Below are 16192 nucleotides of genomic sequence, written 5' to 3' on the forward strand. Positions count from 1 at the left end.
TTTTTTTAGAATAGTTGTGTTATTGAAATACAATTCAAATACCCTTTTAAAGTACACAGTGCAGTGGGTTTTAGTATATTGTTTTCTCTACATACAGTGTTGTAGATACATGGATAAGTGTGTCAACTAAGCAGGCCATTAGACAGTCAATTTGAATATTAGAGGGGATGTTTTCCTTCCAATCCTAGTGTTATTCCTGATAACTCTTTTCCATCTGTTGAGCCACTGTCCCCACAAATGAGCTCTCACATTTGTCCCCTTCTTTCCCTTACTGCTGTGTCAGCCCTGTTCAAGCCCTACCCATCTCTCATTTGAATACTTACAGTAAACTAATCCCACCCATCCAATTTCTCCCCTGGAAAAAAAAATAGATATAATCAGGAGTTGTCTCCGGATTATAAAAGTACTATAGCGTATCAAAATTCCAACAGCCTTTTTTGCAGAAATGGAAAAGTTAATCCTTAATTTCATAAGGAATTATAAGGGGCCCCAAATAGCCAAAAAAAAAAATCTTGAAAGAAAAAAAAAATTTTGAGGGCTCACACTTCCAGATTTCAAAACTTACCACAAAGCTACAATAATCAGCTTATACGAGTATGGTACTGGCATAAGGATAAACATATAGACCAGTGGAATATTGAGAGTCCAGAAATAAACCCATTATATCTATGGCCAATTGATTTTTGACAAAAGTGCCAAGCCCATTCAATGGGGAAAAAAGTTGTCTCTTCAACAAATGGTGCTGGGACAACTGTATGTGGATACAAAAGAATGAAGTTGCCCCCTACCTCATGCTAAATATAAAAATTAACTCAAAATGGATCAAAACCTAAATATAAGATCTAAAATATAATATTCATAAAATAAAGCATGACCTTGGATTTGGCAATGGATTTTTAGATATGATTCCAAAAGCACAAGCAACAAAAGAAAAAATAGATAAATTGGACTGTATCAAAATTAAAAATTTGGTCCATTGGAGAACATTGTCAAGAAAGTGAAAGGACAGTGTACACAATGAGAGAAAATATTTGCAAATCATATCTGATAAGGGTCTGATATCTAGAATATATGTGAAGAACTCTTATAACTCAACAACAGAAAGCCAGCCCAATTAAAATATGGGCAAAGGACTTGAATAGACATTTCTCCAAAGAAGATATACAATGAACAATAAGCACATAAAAAGATGCTGAACATCATTAGTCATTAGGGAAATACAAATTAAACCACAATGTGATAACCACTTCACATCCACAAGAATGGCTGTTTTTTAAATGGAAAATAATGGCAAGGATGTGGAGAAATTGGAGTCTTTGTATATTGCCAGTGGGTATATAAAATGATATAGCTTCTGTGGGGAACATTTGGCAATTTCTCAATAAATTTAACATAAATTACCACATGGCCCAGCTCCTAGGTACCTGATATTCCACTTCTAGGTATATACCCAAGGGAACTGAAAACGGGAATTCAGATAGAAACTTGTACACAAATGTTCGTAGCTGTGCTATTCACAGTAGCCAAAAGGTGGAAACAATGCAATTATCCATCAGTGGATGAAAGGATAAACAAAACATGGTATTTCTCTGCAATGAGATATAATTCAGTCATAAAAAATGAATGAAGTCCTGATACACTGTACAACATGAGTGAACTTTGAAAACATTATGCCAAGTAAAAGAAGTCAGACACCAAAGGCCACATATTATAGGACTCCTTTTACATTAAATATTCCGAATAGGCAAATTCATAGAGACAGAAAGATTAATGGTTGCCAGGGACTGGGGGGAGGAGAAAATGAGGAGTAAGTGCTTAATACATATGTAGTTCCCTTTTAGGGTGAAGAAAGTGTTCAGGAACGAGATAATGGTGATGGTTGCACAACATTGTGAATATACTTAATGCCACTGAATTGTACACTTTTAAATGGTTAAATGATAAGTTTTATGTCATGTGTATCTTACCACAATTTTTTTAAAAAGTACTGTAAGACCACTGGAAAACATTTTAGGACAATTTAGAAATCTTTAGTATACATCTTCTATACCTTTTAATGCACATCACCCTATGCTGCATATTTTTTAAAACAGATTTGAGATCACATTATGCTTACTACTTTTCAACCTTTTTATTTTCTATTATTATAGCTTGGATATCTTTCCACTTAATTAGGGAAATTGACCTCATCGTTCTTTAAGAGTTATGGGTACGCTATAATCATCATTTTAAATTCCCTGCCTCCAGGCTCTTTCTTCTCTCAATCATGTTGTAAATGTGACCTAAATTGTCTGTTTTCCTGGTAATTGTATGTTATTTCTGTTAACTTCTTGGAAATAACATCATTTAGAAGCATTTGGTTTTCTTGAGACAATGTATGAAGTATTGGTCACAGAACATTTTGTGGTGATACATTCTTTTGTCTTTTGAAAGTTTTATGTAATGGTACCATATGTATAATATAATTACTTTTTCCTTCCAAACCTGGAAAAATGTGGACCATTAAATATTAGTGTTTAAAAATGCCTAGTTGAAATCTTCAGAAGAATTTCCAATCTTTTCAAACTTTAAAAATTCAGTAGTTTGGTCTATATAAAATAAATACAGTGGCTTAACTTCATGTTTGGTTGAAAATATTTAATAGCCGTGAGTTCATAGACTCATCTGAATCATTTATTTCTATATCCTAGATGATCTGTCATGACAAATGAAAAAGCAGTTTTGACATGTATATTACTATATTATGATTACAACTATTTTAAATACATGGCATAATAAACAGACTAGAAATAATAAACCAAAATAGTAACTATGATTTTATAAATGTAGTTATAGGATAAGTAATATTTTTTCTGTTTTACAATAATTTCTATTATAAGTATATTCTATAAATGGTTTTTTAAATTATTTCAAAATTTATCTTTGTAGATTAAACCAGAATATAATATAATAACTTGAATTTTTAAAAAATTTTCTTTTTGGAGTTTCTCTCTCTTCCTCTCTCCTACTGTTTTCTTACCTGGTAACACATTATAGCTTGATTCTACTCCAGGAACTCTTAAAAAGGATTCAAACTTTTCCTCCATACTATAATCCAAGTTAACCATGGGAAGTGTTGCTGCTGGTGTAACTATCCTCATTTGCTGAATTCCAAGCTGTCTACTGGATCTGTGGATGGGCGAGGAACTTTTTCTCTGTCTTCTATAATACATCTTCCTTCTTGCCTTCCTAGAAGTTTCTTCATTTTGTCCAAAGTCAGCTTGAAAAATGAGAAGCAGAAGAAAACAATACAAGCTTGAAAACTTCATGCTTGCTTTTTCACTATTTGATTCCTAGGATGAGAATGAAACAGAATTTCAGAGCTAGTGACTAAATTTTTACCTCTGAAAATTGGCCTATAATTGCCTATATCCCTCAGCAGCAAGTCTGTGAGATATAACACATATAATATATGGGCTCTGTGCTATAGTATTACTGCCAAGTCAGAATTTAGAATTTTTCTATCAGAATCAAATAATATTTAGTACTTTATTGCTAGACCAGACATGAGCAAACTTTTTCTATAAAGAACCATATAGTAAATACTTTAGGTTTTACAGGCCATGCATTCTTTGTCATAACTACTCCGCTCGACCCTTGTAACATGAAGGTAGACAATATGTACACAATTTGTGTACATGATATGTACACAATTGTGTATACAAATTCCAAAACAGGCAGTGGGTCAGACTTAGCCCCCAGTCCATAGTTTGCCGACCCCTCTCTGGACCACTGTGTTGTAGGTTTTCAGAGGTTACTCAGGAGGTTTCTCTCCGCCTCTCTGCCAAGTCATTCTGTGACTAACATCATCCACAATTCATTTTCCCAGCTCTTATATTTTATTATTTTATTCTCTAGTGTTATAATTTTCTTTGTTGGGGGAAAAGAGCATAATTGCACCAAGTAAAAACAACAGCAAACTAGTATCAGTTATAAAGAGGTAAGAGGGACAAAGAATAACTTTTAATCAGCTGGTCTCAAGAGCAGTACAGGACCCTGCACATGGTGAAGCTGAAAAACATATCTGAGAAATGAACACTTTTTCAAACCTTAAACATGGATTAGCACAGAACAGAAGTCCCTGAGAGGGGGAAAATCCAAGTTGAGCTCCTGCTCACTGCCTGGAGGGAGTTCCTTCCAAGGCTGAAGCCCAGGGTAAGGACCCAGGCAGAGCCCAACAATCTCTCTGAGTTGAAAAAAAAACAAAAAACCTGGGGTCCTGGGGATGCCAGAGAGTCAAGAGTTTGCAGAGCAGAGCACAGGGAGGTGAGAGCTACCCTGAAAAAGACTTCCAAAGATATCAAGTCTTCAACCGAGTATGATTAGCACATTTGTATGAGCAAACTACTCAACACTTGAGAAAGAACTACCATGAAGGACAAAAAGAAAAAATCCTTTGGGCTAGAAAAGGCTGGGCAGACTCTGTGTGTCCACCAGTCATAGTGGAGAACCTGTACTGCAAAGGGCATCAGACAGAGTGCTCAGAAGGGCATTGGCCCATCAGAGAAAACAATTTACCCTAGACTAACGGCTGATCTGATCCCATTTACAGCACTGAATAGCAAGCCTCCAGAAAGGATCAAACTGTGTGCAACAACTTAACTATGTCCCAGAGCACCCAACAAATACTGGGAAATCCAGCAAAAATTTACCAGACACACAAAGGAACAGGAATTGTTAACCCATGATGAGAAAAATCAATCTTTTGAAACCCATCCATAGCACAGCTGACATAATTATTAAGTAGGTCACTAAAAGTTCTTAAAACCATAATCTGCGTGTTCAAGAACGTAGAGGAAAGATATTTAAAGAAATCCAAATTGAACTTTTAAAGATGTAAACTACAATGTGAGAGAGGAAAAACTATACTGCAAGGGATGAATAGCACATTAGACATGGCAGGAAAAAATTAGTAAACTTGAAAACATAGTCACAGAAATTATCCAAAATGAAACACACACACACACACACACACACACACACACGACCAGTAAAAAACATGAACAGAGCATCATCAAACTGTGGGACAACTTCAAGAAGATCAATTTATGTCCAGTTCCAGTCCCTGAAGGACTAGGGAGGCACAAAAATATTTGAAGAAATAAAGACTAGTCATTTTCCAAATTTGATGAAAACTATAAACCCACATATCCAAGATCAATAAACCCCCAAAATAAGAAATACGAAGAAAATTATGTCAAATATTCATCATAATCAAATTGCTTTAAAACCAGTAATAAGGGGAGCATCTTAAAAGTGACCAGAGAAAAAGACACAAAGTTAAGAATAGAATAAAAGACTTCTCATTCAAAACAGTACAAGCCAGAAGACAGTGGAACAATGACTTTCAGGTACTGAAAAAAATCAACTTAGAATTCTATACTCAGTGATAATGTCTTTCAGAAACACAGGCAACATAAAGACTTTTTCAGACATAGAGAAGCTGAAGGAATTAATCACCAACAGAATTGCACTGTAAGAAATGCTAAAGTAGAAGGAAAATTATATCAGATAGAATTATGGATCTACACAAAGGAATGAATACCACAGGAAATGGCATATATGTAGATAAATACTCTTTTTTTATTTTTAAATCTCTTTAAAAGATGCTAGTTTAATACAGTCATCTGTTTAACAGTTGTGTTGATTAATACAATAATACTGTATTTTGGGGTTTCTGCCTTAAGTGAAAGTAAAATGTATGACAACAGAAGCAGAAAGGAGGAAAGAGGAAGTGTAAATATACTGTTGTAATGTTCTAATACTATAAGCAAAGTGGAATATCAACTGAAGATAAGATAATTGTAATAAGTTAAAGATGCATACTATAAGCCCTAAGGTAATCACCAAACAAAACAAGAGTTATAGCTAATAAACCAATAAAGGTGATAAAGTGGAATAATAAAAATAATCCAAAACATATTACATGTACATCATATTAAATGTGAATTCATTAACTGCCACAGAGACTGTCCAGATTGAATTTTTAAAAATTAAGGCCCAACTCTAGGGACTTCCCTGGTGGTCCAGTGGTTAAGACTCCATGCTCCCAAGGCAGGGGGCCTGGGTTCAATCCCTGGCCAGGGAACTAGATCCCACACGCATACCACAACTAAAAGTTCACATGCCACAACTAAGGAGCCCGCAAGCCTCAACTAAGGCCCAGCACAACAAAATAAAAAACAAAACAAAATAAAATAAAATCCCAACTCTCTGCTGCCTATAAGAAACTCGTGCTAAATAAAGATACAAATGGGTTAAAATTAAAAGAATGGAAAAATATATACTTTGGTAACACTAATCAAAAGAAAAGGGGGGCTTTGTTTGGTTACAGACAACCACAATAAAGCTAATACTGCGCCACCAGGGGGCTCCCCTGGTGGCGCAGTGCTCAAGAATCCGCCTGCCAGTGCTGGGGACACAGGTTCAAGCCCTGGTCCGGGAAGAGCCCACATGCTGTGGAGCAACTAAGCCCATGCGCCACAACTACTGAGCCTGCGCTCTAGAGCCTGTGAGCCACAACTACTGAGCCCACGTGCCACAACTACTGAAGCCCACATGCCTAGAGCCCGTGCTCCACAAAAGAGAAGCCACCGCAGTGAGAAGCCCGCACACTGCAATGAAGAGTAGCCCCCGCCTGCCTCAACTAGAGAAAGCCCACGCGCAGCAATGAAGACCCAACGCAGCCAAATAAATAAATATATAAATAAATAAAATAAAGTTTTAAGAAAAGACATATTTAACTCAATAAAAAAAGTGGATGGCTATATTAATATAAGATGAAGAAGAATAAAGAGAACCATTATGTAATGATAAAAGGATCTATTCATGAAGATGTAACAATTCTAAGCCTTTATACACTGAACAGTACAGATTCAAATTACATGAAGAAAAAAATTGGTATAGCTGCAAGAAGAAATAGACAAATCCACAGTTATCATCCAGAATTTCTACTTTCTTCTCCCAAATATGAATTTTTAAAATAGTAGATCACAAGCTAAAACAACAAGATAGCACTGTACCCTGTTAGAGTGGCCAAAATCAAAAACACTGACAAATTGTGAGGTAAGGGTGTGTAGAAACAGGAACTCTCATTTATTGCTAGTGGGAATACAAAACCATACAGCCACTTTGTAAGACAGTTTGGCAATTTCTTACAAAACTAAACATACTCTTACCCTGCAATCCAGCAGTCATGCTTCTTAATATTTACCCACATGAGCTGCAAACTTATATCCACACAAAAACCTGCACACGGATGTTTACAGCAGCTATATTCATAATTGCCAAAGCTTGGGAACAACCAAGACATCCTTAAGTAGGTGAATGGATAAATAAACTGTGTTACATCCAAACAGTGGAGTATTATTCAGCCCTAAAAAGAAATAAGCTCTCAAACCATGAAAAGACATGGAAGAATCTTAAATGCTTATTACTAAGTGGAAGAAGCCAATCTGAAAAGGCTAGTACTGTGTGACTGCAACTACAAGGCATTCTGGAAAAGACAAAACTATGGAGACAGTACAGACATACTTCGTTTTATTGCACTTTATCATGCTTCACAGATACTGCATTTTTTAACAAATGGAAAGTTTGAGGCAACCCTGCATCAAGCAAGTTTATCGGCACCTTTTTTCCAACAACATTTGCTCACTTCATGCTGTCACATTTTGGTAATTCTCACAATATTTCAAACTTTTTCATTATTACCAAATTACTATATTTGTTATGGTGATCTGTGATCAGTGATCTTTGATGTTACTGTTGCAAAAAGATTATTATGCTCTGAAGGCTCAGATGATGGCGAGCATTTTTTTTAGCAATAAAGTATTTTTTAATTAAGACAGGAACATTGATTATTTTTTTAGACATAATGCTATTGCACATTAAATAGAATAGAGTATACTGTAAACATAACTTTTATATGCACTGGGAAACCAAAAAAAATAGTGTGATTCCCTGTGTTGCAGTATTAGCTTTATTGTGGTTGTCTGTAACCAAACACACAACATCTCTGTGGTATGCTTATTTAGTCAGAGTTGCATGTTCATTGATTTATGATCCTACTTTCCGTTTGTGTTTTCATTGTGGCCAGGTGATGCTTTTGCTTCCTAGCAATCTATATCATTTATAATGGTGCTTCACTGTATAGAACTCAGATTTTGAATGAAGCTTTGAAGTCATCTGCTTTTCCAGTAATGGGAAGTTCTTTATCTTCCATGTTCAGACAGCTCTGTCAGAAAAGTCTTCCTTAGATTGAGCTACAATTTGTTGTTCACATCATGGCCCATAAGAGATTTAAAGATAAAAGCCATGTTCACACAGTTTTCTTTCTCCTGAGTTCTTAATCTTTTTTTTATCAATGCTTTTTAAGATGTGTTTAAGTTTCTAAAACTAGTACATAATTTTTAAAAACTCAAAATGATACATAGGCATAAAAAACAAGTTGCCGTAATATAATTCATAGTTTAGTACAAGGGTAGACATACTTTTTCTTCAGGGTCCAGAGAGTAAATATTTTTAGCTTTGCAAGACAACAGTCTCTGTTAAAACTACTCAACTTTGTTACTGTAGCCAAAAATAGCCATAGACAAGTAAATGGATGGCCACAACTGTATTCTGATGGCACTTTGAAAAACAGAATTTGGCCTATGGGCCATAGTTTCCCATCCCCTAGTTTAAGGGTATCTTTCATGATACCTTCTAAACATATATGAACATATATATTTAAACATAAATGGAATTGTTTGATATACTGCAATCTGTTTTCTTTCCATTCAGTAATAAATTGTGGTCATATGGACATATATGTCAATGTATGTAAATCTATCTGGTCTGTGCACTCTATTTTCATTCCATAAGTTATGTAACAAACAATTTGGTGATGGATATTTAATTTTTTCCACTTTTCCTCTGTTGTAAACACTCTTGTGGGAATTCCCTGGTGGTCCAGTTGTTATGACTCTGAGTGTTCACTGCCAAGGGCACGAGTTCAATCTGTAGTCAGTGAACTAGGATCCCACAAGCTGCGTGGCATGGCCAAAAACTGAAACAAAACAAAACACTCTTGTGCATATATCTTCTGGAAATATTTTTTATGTTCTTTTTTCTTTTTCTTTTAAATTGAAGAATAGTTGATTTTCAATGTTGTGCCCATCTCTACTGTACAGCAGTGTGACTCAATTATACACATATGTACATTCTTTTTTTATATTCTTTTCCATTATGGTTTATCACAGGGTATTGAGTATAGTTCCCTGTGCTATACATTAGGGCCTTGTTGTTTATCCATTCTAAACATAATAGTTTGCATCTACCAAGCCCAAACTCCCAGCCCATCCCTCTCCCTCCCCTCCTCCCCTCCTCCCCTTTGGCAACCACAAGTCTGTTCTCTATGTAAAAATATGAAATGCTTCACAAATTTGCATGTCATCCTTGTTCAGGGGCCATGCTAATCTTCTCTGTATTGTTCCAATTTTAGTATATGTGCTGCCAAAGTGAGCACTTTTATGTTCTTAATTGCACTTTTTAAATTTATAAATAATGTAATAATAGATTTTCTGTTGTTTTTAACTATATTGTCTCTTGGGTTTATTTTTGGATGAAATTTAATATAAGTCACTTTGGTCTTATTTATTAATATATTTTGAGGCCATGGTATAGGTACATACACATTTAGAATTGTTATATATTTCTGGTGCTTTTATCATTAGGTACTTTCTATATCTCTGGTAGTGTGTTTTGTCATAAGATCTACTTTGTCTAATTAATGTAACTGCTTTCTTTTTATTAATGTCTGCTTAATATATTTTTTGCATCATTTTACTTTCAGCCTTTCATATTTTCAATATATTTTCTATTAGCATATCATTTTTAGTTCACTATGACAATTTTTATCTTCTAATTGGAATAGAAAGTATATTTGTATTTATTGTAACACTTGATATGTTTGAATTTAAATATATTTTCTAAAGATTTGCATTCTATTTGTCCTGCCTGTTCTGTGTGTGTGTGTTTTTTTCCATTCTTGCTTGCTTTCTTTTTAAGTGATTGCTTAGTTTTTATTATTCCATTAGTAATTGTATACTTTTTGCTATAAAGTTCTTTGTAGAGATTACCACATACATCCTTAACTTATCAAGTCTAATATAAATTAGTACCTTTACCTCTTTCTGGACTTTAACTTTACTTACCTCATCCTAGAACATATACTACTTTTGTCATATATTTTAATTCTTTATATATGTTAAACCCTCAAAAGATTATTATTTTATGCTAAAAGTTCATTTAGATCAGGCTCTCTCAACCTTAGCACTATTAACATTTGGGTTGAATAATTCCTTTTTGTGGTGGGGGGGCTGGCCTTTGTATATTTAGTAGCATCCCTGGCTCCTACCCAGTAGATACCTCCTCTCAGTTATAACAACCAAAAATGTCTTCAGATATTACCAGATGTGTCTTGGGGGTGGAAGGAGTCAGCCTGCCTCCAGTTAAGAACCACTGATTTAGATCTTCCTAAACATTTATCCTTTTTCTTTCTTCTTATTTCTTTCTGCATTTCCAGCCTTCTATCAGGATTATTTTCTTCCTAAAAGAATACCTTTTAGTAATTCCTTTAGTACAGGACTGCTGATGACCAATTCTTTTGTTTGTTGGTCATATGAAAATGTTTATATCTTATGTTCGTTCTGAAAGGATGTATTTGCTAAATATGGAATTCTAGGTTGACAGGTGTTTTCTTTCAGCATTTGGAAGATTTCATTCCAATGTCTTCTTGTTTCCAAATTTTGTGTTGAGTAGTCATCTGTCAATCTAATTATTTCTCCTTTAAGAGTAACTTTTTTGGTTGCTTTTAAGATATTCTCTTTGGCTTTGGTTTTCAGCTGTTTTACTCTGTTGTACGTAGATATGATTTACTTGTTTTTATCCTATATAGGATTCATAGCATTTCTTGAATCTGTGGACTGATATTTATCAAATTTGGAAACTTCTTAGCCCTTACCTCTTCAAATAATACTTTCTTACTTCTCTTTCCTCTTTCTTTTCAAAACTACAGTGACACGTATGATAGCCTTCTCATTATGTCTTTAATGTCACTTTCCCTCTCTTGTATTTTTTATCCTTCTCTCACCCTGTGATTGATCCTGGTTATTCCACTAACCTCCCTTCCATTCACTAATTATCTGTTCAGCTGTGGTTTATCTACTATTAAATCCATCCATTGACTTCTATTTTTCTGTTATTGTGTTTTTTTAGTTTTTCGGGTTTTCAGTGGGTTCTTATTGTTTCTGTTTCTCTACTGAAATTTTCAATCTTGTTTTTCACATTTTGAACATATTAATCACATTTATTTAAGTCTGAGTCTGAAAACTCCATTTTAGGACATTCTATATGTCTATTTCTATTGTCTGTTATTTCTTTCTAGGTTTCTAGCCATTTTCTTCTGTTTCTTCCTATGCCTGATGGCATTTGATTGCCAGCCATTGTATATGAAAAATTGTGAATATACTTTGAAGCCTGCAATGATATATTTATTATTTATCCTAAAAGGATTTACATTCGGACATGAGGTTAAGGGCACTATAAATCATAAATTGAATGATTTGAAGCTGAGTTTCACTATAACTAATTAATAATTATACTTTAAGTCCCAAACCAAAACCTGGTGATTTCATCTGCATCACTTTTCCCTGCCACCCCTGCTGCTTGATTGGCCCCATTCCTTGAGTTTTGTTTCTGTCTTGATTTGAGAGGCTGTTTTAAAGCTATACTAAGCTTCTCAGTCGCCTCTTTTGGTTCCACATATGCCTCCAGAAGAAAAGCTGTTCCAGACCTCTTAGGATTCCAGTCCTATCCCAAATATTGGCCCTGTATTTTTCCTATTTTTTTCTAATTATTGTCAGCAGGCTGAATGGTCTGAATTGCATAGTCTGCCATTATAAGAAGCATGAGTTCCCTCAGATTAGTTTTATTTCCCTGAAATATATCATTTTTCTCTAAGAGAATGTTTTGGGTTGTAAAAGTTTTGAATTCTTATATGTCAGAAAATATCATTTTGTTTGGTTGGAAATAGAATTATGATTTTAGAATAATTTTCCTTCAATACTTCATAGGTATTGTTCCATTTGTTTCTTATATCTGTTACTGATGAAAAGTTTAAATTGAATCTGATTCTCATCTCTTTGTAATAAATCTTTTTTCCTCTCTCTGTAGAAGTTTTTTTCAGATTTTGAACTCATTTTTAATATTCAGAAGTTCTACTATAATGTACGGGGGTTTTTTTTCCTTATTGTATCCTTCTTAGGATCTTCTACTCTAATGACTTCTTTCTTTTCCACACAAGCTCTTTTTACACAGTTCTCTCCCATACCTATTCAAGGCTATGGTTTTCCTCTTTAAATTCATTCCCATCTTCTCTCTGTATTTGAAGGATTCCTCACAGTTTCTATCTCACCAGAAGCTCCCCTTCTTATTTCCTACTGTAGCTATATATCCATGTGTATATTTGTTTGTAATATATCTTCTCTTATGTCTAGGTATTTGGTAAGAGGAAAAGAGTGATATCTGCTTAGTTTGCCCTCTTGAATCTCAGTTCTTTTTATAACTTCATCTGCCAGAATTATCCTCCTGTAGTCAGGATGTACTTGGATCATATGCTGACTTGTCACCATTTTACCTTGGCTCAACAAATAGCAGCCTCTAAGTTATTTTCGTGTCAACTAACCTCAGCATGCAATCTCTTTTTCAGTATATAGGTACATTAATTACTGCAGTCATTTCAAACCCTTTACTGTAGGTCACTGAAATGAAACTACATTAGAACAACTTTTCGTAATCTATATTAGTTTTAGAAAAACTAACATGCAAAATGTAAGGGAGGAGCAAATCCCCTAGCTGATTGGCGGCTAAAATTGTCAAAGTCCATTCAGAGAGCAAGGTAATATGTTGGGAAGAAATAGCAACAGCAGCAGGGGAAAGCAATATGAAAAGTTGCACTGTGAGACAGGGTAGAAGTAGAATTTGCTGAGTGGCAGGGGAAGTGAGCTCTGACAGAGGGCATAAATTCTGTGCTCTACATAAAACCTGTACATGGAGATTTTCTTGCTTTGACAGTCATATATGTGACTCTCCGTCCTGTGGTAGGTGAGACTTATGAGGAGTCAGGCCCTGGATCTAAGGGCTCTGGAGATAAACTTTCATGAGGGTCTCAGGCATCGTGTTGTCCCTGAGCCTCTTACTTAGCTGAGCATTGCCCAAGCTCACCCTTCTCCCATTATCCCCATCCCTCTTTGTCTTCCACCCCCTCCCAAATTGGCTCACTTTTACTTATCCAGAAATCTAAATAGATATGTACAAAAATAAATTTACAGAGCTATCTTAATTTTAAGAAAATCAGAATCTAAATAGTCTAATTGAAATGTTTAAATAATGTTTATGAAATGGCCTCTCAATACTAATTTTATCATTGATGCCTTGGCCTTTGTTATTTTCAGTGATTTATTGAATTTTGCATTGCCTTTTATATTTATTCCAAAAACAACTTTATAATTGAGTGAATATGTTTCTAGAGGTAAACTTTTATGACACAATAGGTCTAATCACTGTAGGTACTATTTTGATCAAGTAAAATGTTCTTTCATTTTAGCATTTATTGTGTTTATCCCAACATTAAATATCATCTGTAAATCTTGGTTAACTTATTGTTTATTTCCCATTAAAATTCTTCATCATCTGTCTTAAGTAAGCTTTAAAAGGGTTTAAATTAAATTTTAAACTTCTACATAAAGCCATGAGATGCCTATTATCCCTTTTAACTTCACTCTATAGGCTTAAAATGAAAAACATTTTTAATTAATGCTTCATGCTCTTTTAGGACTTAAAAATAGAAAAGAATGAAAATTTCAAACCAACTTATACTTCTATTGAGCTTGTAATTCTATTTAAACATATAAAAATATATTGAATCCTAATTTCATAAAGTTTTAAATACTTCGGAAGTAGTCATCCTGAAAAAAAAAAGTAAACAAAATAATGTACACTTTAAACTTTTAAAATCTATTAGTAAGAGCTTATTTCCTCAAGGGTTAAACATATTTGCAACATAAAACAGCCAAATATTAAAACCATTCCACATGCTTTAGTAGAAACTTAAAATTTAAAACATTTTACCTGGAAATCTAAACTAAGTAGGCTTTGCTTGGTGTCATTTAAGTCTCCAGATGAAAATGAAACAAAACCAGAGCTTTCTTTAAAACAAAGAAGGGAATGTTGAAAATTGTTAACTGACTTCTTTGCAAAATCTAAAATAACTGCTTCCCTTGGGGATACATGCCTTTCGGTTCTTTGTGCAGAAGATCAGCCAAGGGAGTAACCAGGGAAAATAGTTACCAAGGCAAATATTTGTTCTAAATCATGGGAAAAGTGGAAAGCAGCAGAGGGGGAAAAAAGCATTAGTCTGTAGACTGAGAAGGCGGAGTTGGAAGCACAAAAGTGGAGCTTGATTAAGAAATGCGTGATTTTCATAGACTAATTACATTAAAAATCTTAACGTTCCAAGTTAGAGGACTGTGCATTCCTGTAATGCCTTTAATTGGGTTAATGTTATTTAACTCTCTCATCGGCCCTCTGCTGGCCACACCAGTCTCACACACAATATTGTCAACAAAACAGAAAGCTGTTACATATTAATGTCATTGATATTATGTAACTTCCAACCTTAAGCAATAAGAAGAAAATATGCAAGGGAGCTATGAGGCTTCTGATTAAGGTAACTGGCAAATTAGTTATCTACCTCAGCCTCAGTTTTTTCATCTGCAAATAAGCAGATCAGAGACAGATCAAGGTTCCTGGCCCATAGTGCTGCTTATAGGGGACCTAGGGTGAGTTTACTGCTGTTTGTGACTGCTGTTTGTGTTTTTTCTTTGTACAGCTGGGATGATAATACCTATCTTTCAACTTTTTGTGCAGATAGAATGAATAGCACATACAAAATGCCTGTCGTAGACTAGGTAATTATAATATCTATTTTTTTTAATTCTTACTTACCTCATGGGTCTAAATTACTTGACAGAGAGAAGCTACATTTTTGTTTTTCCAAAATCTTAACATGACCTGGATAGATCAAATCAAGATGATGGACTGAGCACATGGGCCACCCAAATTCCTAAAAATAACAAAAACTATGTTTGTTTTTAAAAATGTAACACTGCACTACAAAATAATTAGTACTATTAGAAGACAAGAAATGTTGAGAAATTCCTTGAAGACTGAAGGTACATAGGCTCTGTCTGGCAGATGACAACAAAATATGTATGAGACAATGTAACTCTGAGGGTGTTCCAGGTTTAGAAATTATAGATCCTGGGAATGGTGAGATTCGTTGGGAAACTGTACTCAAGAGAAGCAGGGCATATGACCCCAACCTTCCTGATGTCTCCATCATTTGTTCAAAGTATTAGGCATTTACCCCCAAATTGAACCCATGTTCTCATCCACTTGGCCTTGGGTTTCTAGTAGAAAAGGGAATCCTCATCTTCAGAATCCAGACTAGCTCAACCCAGTACAAGCACAAAGTTGACTATCTATCTCCACCCACACATTCAGAGCTTTGGGTCAGTGTTTTTAACATAAGCAGGTAGCCCAAGATTACCAAACATTTGCAAAGATTCTAACATTAGAGATAGGAGTTCTCCTCATCTCCCCCCCCAAAATACCTACCCACAATCAGAAAAGAGCTTTGGAAATTTAATCAAGAATGAGAAGCCACTACAGACCTATTAGAATTGCAAAAGCCAAAACACTGATAATACCAAATGCGGGTGAGAATGTGAAGCAACAGGAATTCTCATTCATTGCTCGTGGGAGTACAAAATGGTACAGCCACTTTGGAAGGTAGTTTGGTGGTTTCCTAGAAAAATTCAGCAGTCATGCTCCTTGGTATTTACCCAAATAAGTTGAAAACTTATGTCCATACAAAAACCTGCACACAGATGTTGACAGCAGCTTTATTCATAGTTGCCAAAACTTGGAAGCAATCAAGATGTCCTTCAGTAGGTGAAAGGATAAACTGTGGTGCATCGTACAATAGAATATTATTCAGTGCTAAAAAGAAATGGGCTATTAAGCCATGAAAAGACATGGAGCAACCTTAAAT

General features: G+C 34.8%; 2 protein-coding genes across 7 annotated transcripts in view; one reads left to right on the top strand and one right to left on the bottom strand.

Moving 5' to 3' along the window:
• CENPP (centromere protein P) overlaps positions 1 to 16192 on the top strand; it is a 232136-nt gene that overhangs the window by 162146 nt on the left and 53798 nt on the right. The gene's annotated exons all lie outside the window — the stretch shown is intronic.
• The window catches only part of ECM2 (extracellular matrix protein 2), a gene marked incomplete at its 5' end in the record, with an annotated part of 56378 nt that overhangs the window by 22529 nt on the left and 17657 nt on the right, over positions 1 to 16192 (bottom strand). For 2 of the 5 annotated variants that reach the window (XM_082634906.1, XM_082634905.1), the window contains 2 exons: positions 3020 to 3332; positions 14574 to 14612. In XM_082634906.1, coding sequence (XP_082491032.1) covers positions 3020 to 3332; positions 14574 to 14612 — 352 coding nt within the window. Of the gene's footprint in view, positions 1 to 3019; positions 3333 to 14208; positions 14530 to 14573; positions 14613 to 16192 lie in introns of those variants that run through there. The other 3 variants (XM_082634909.1, XM_082634907.1, XM_082634908.1) reach the window with 3 other exon arrangements.

Source organism: Mesoplodon mirus (genome assembly GCF_964341445.2).
Source record: "Mesoplodon mirus genome assembly, chromosome: 1".
NCBI lineage: Eukaryota > Metazoa > Chordata > Mammalia > Artiodactyla > Ziphiidae > Mesoplodon > Mesoplodon mirus.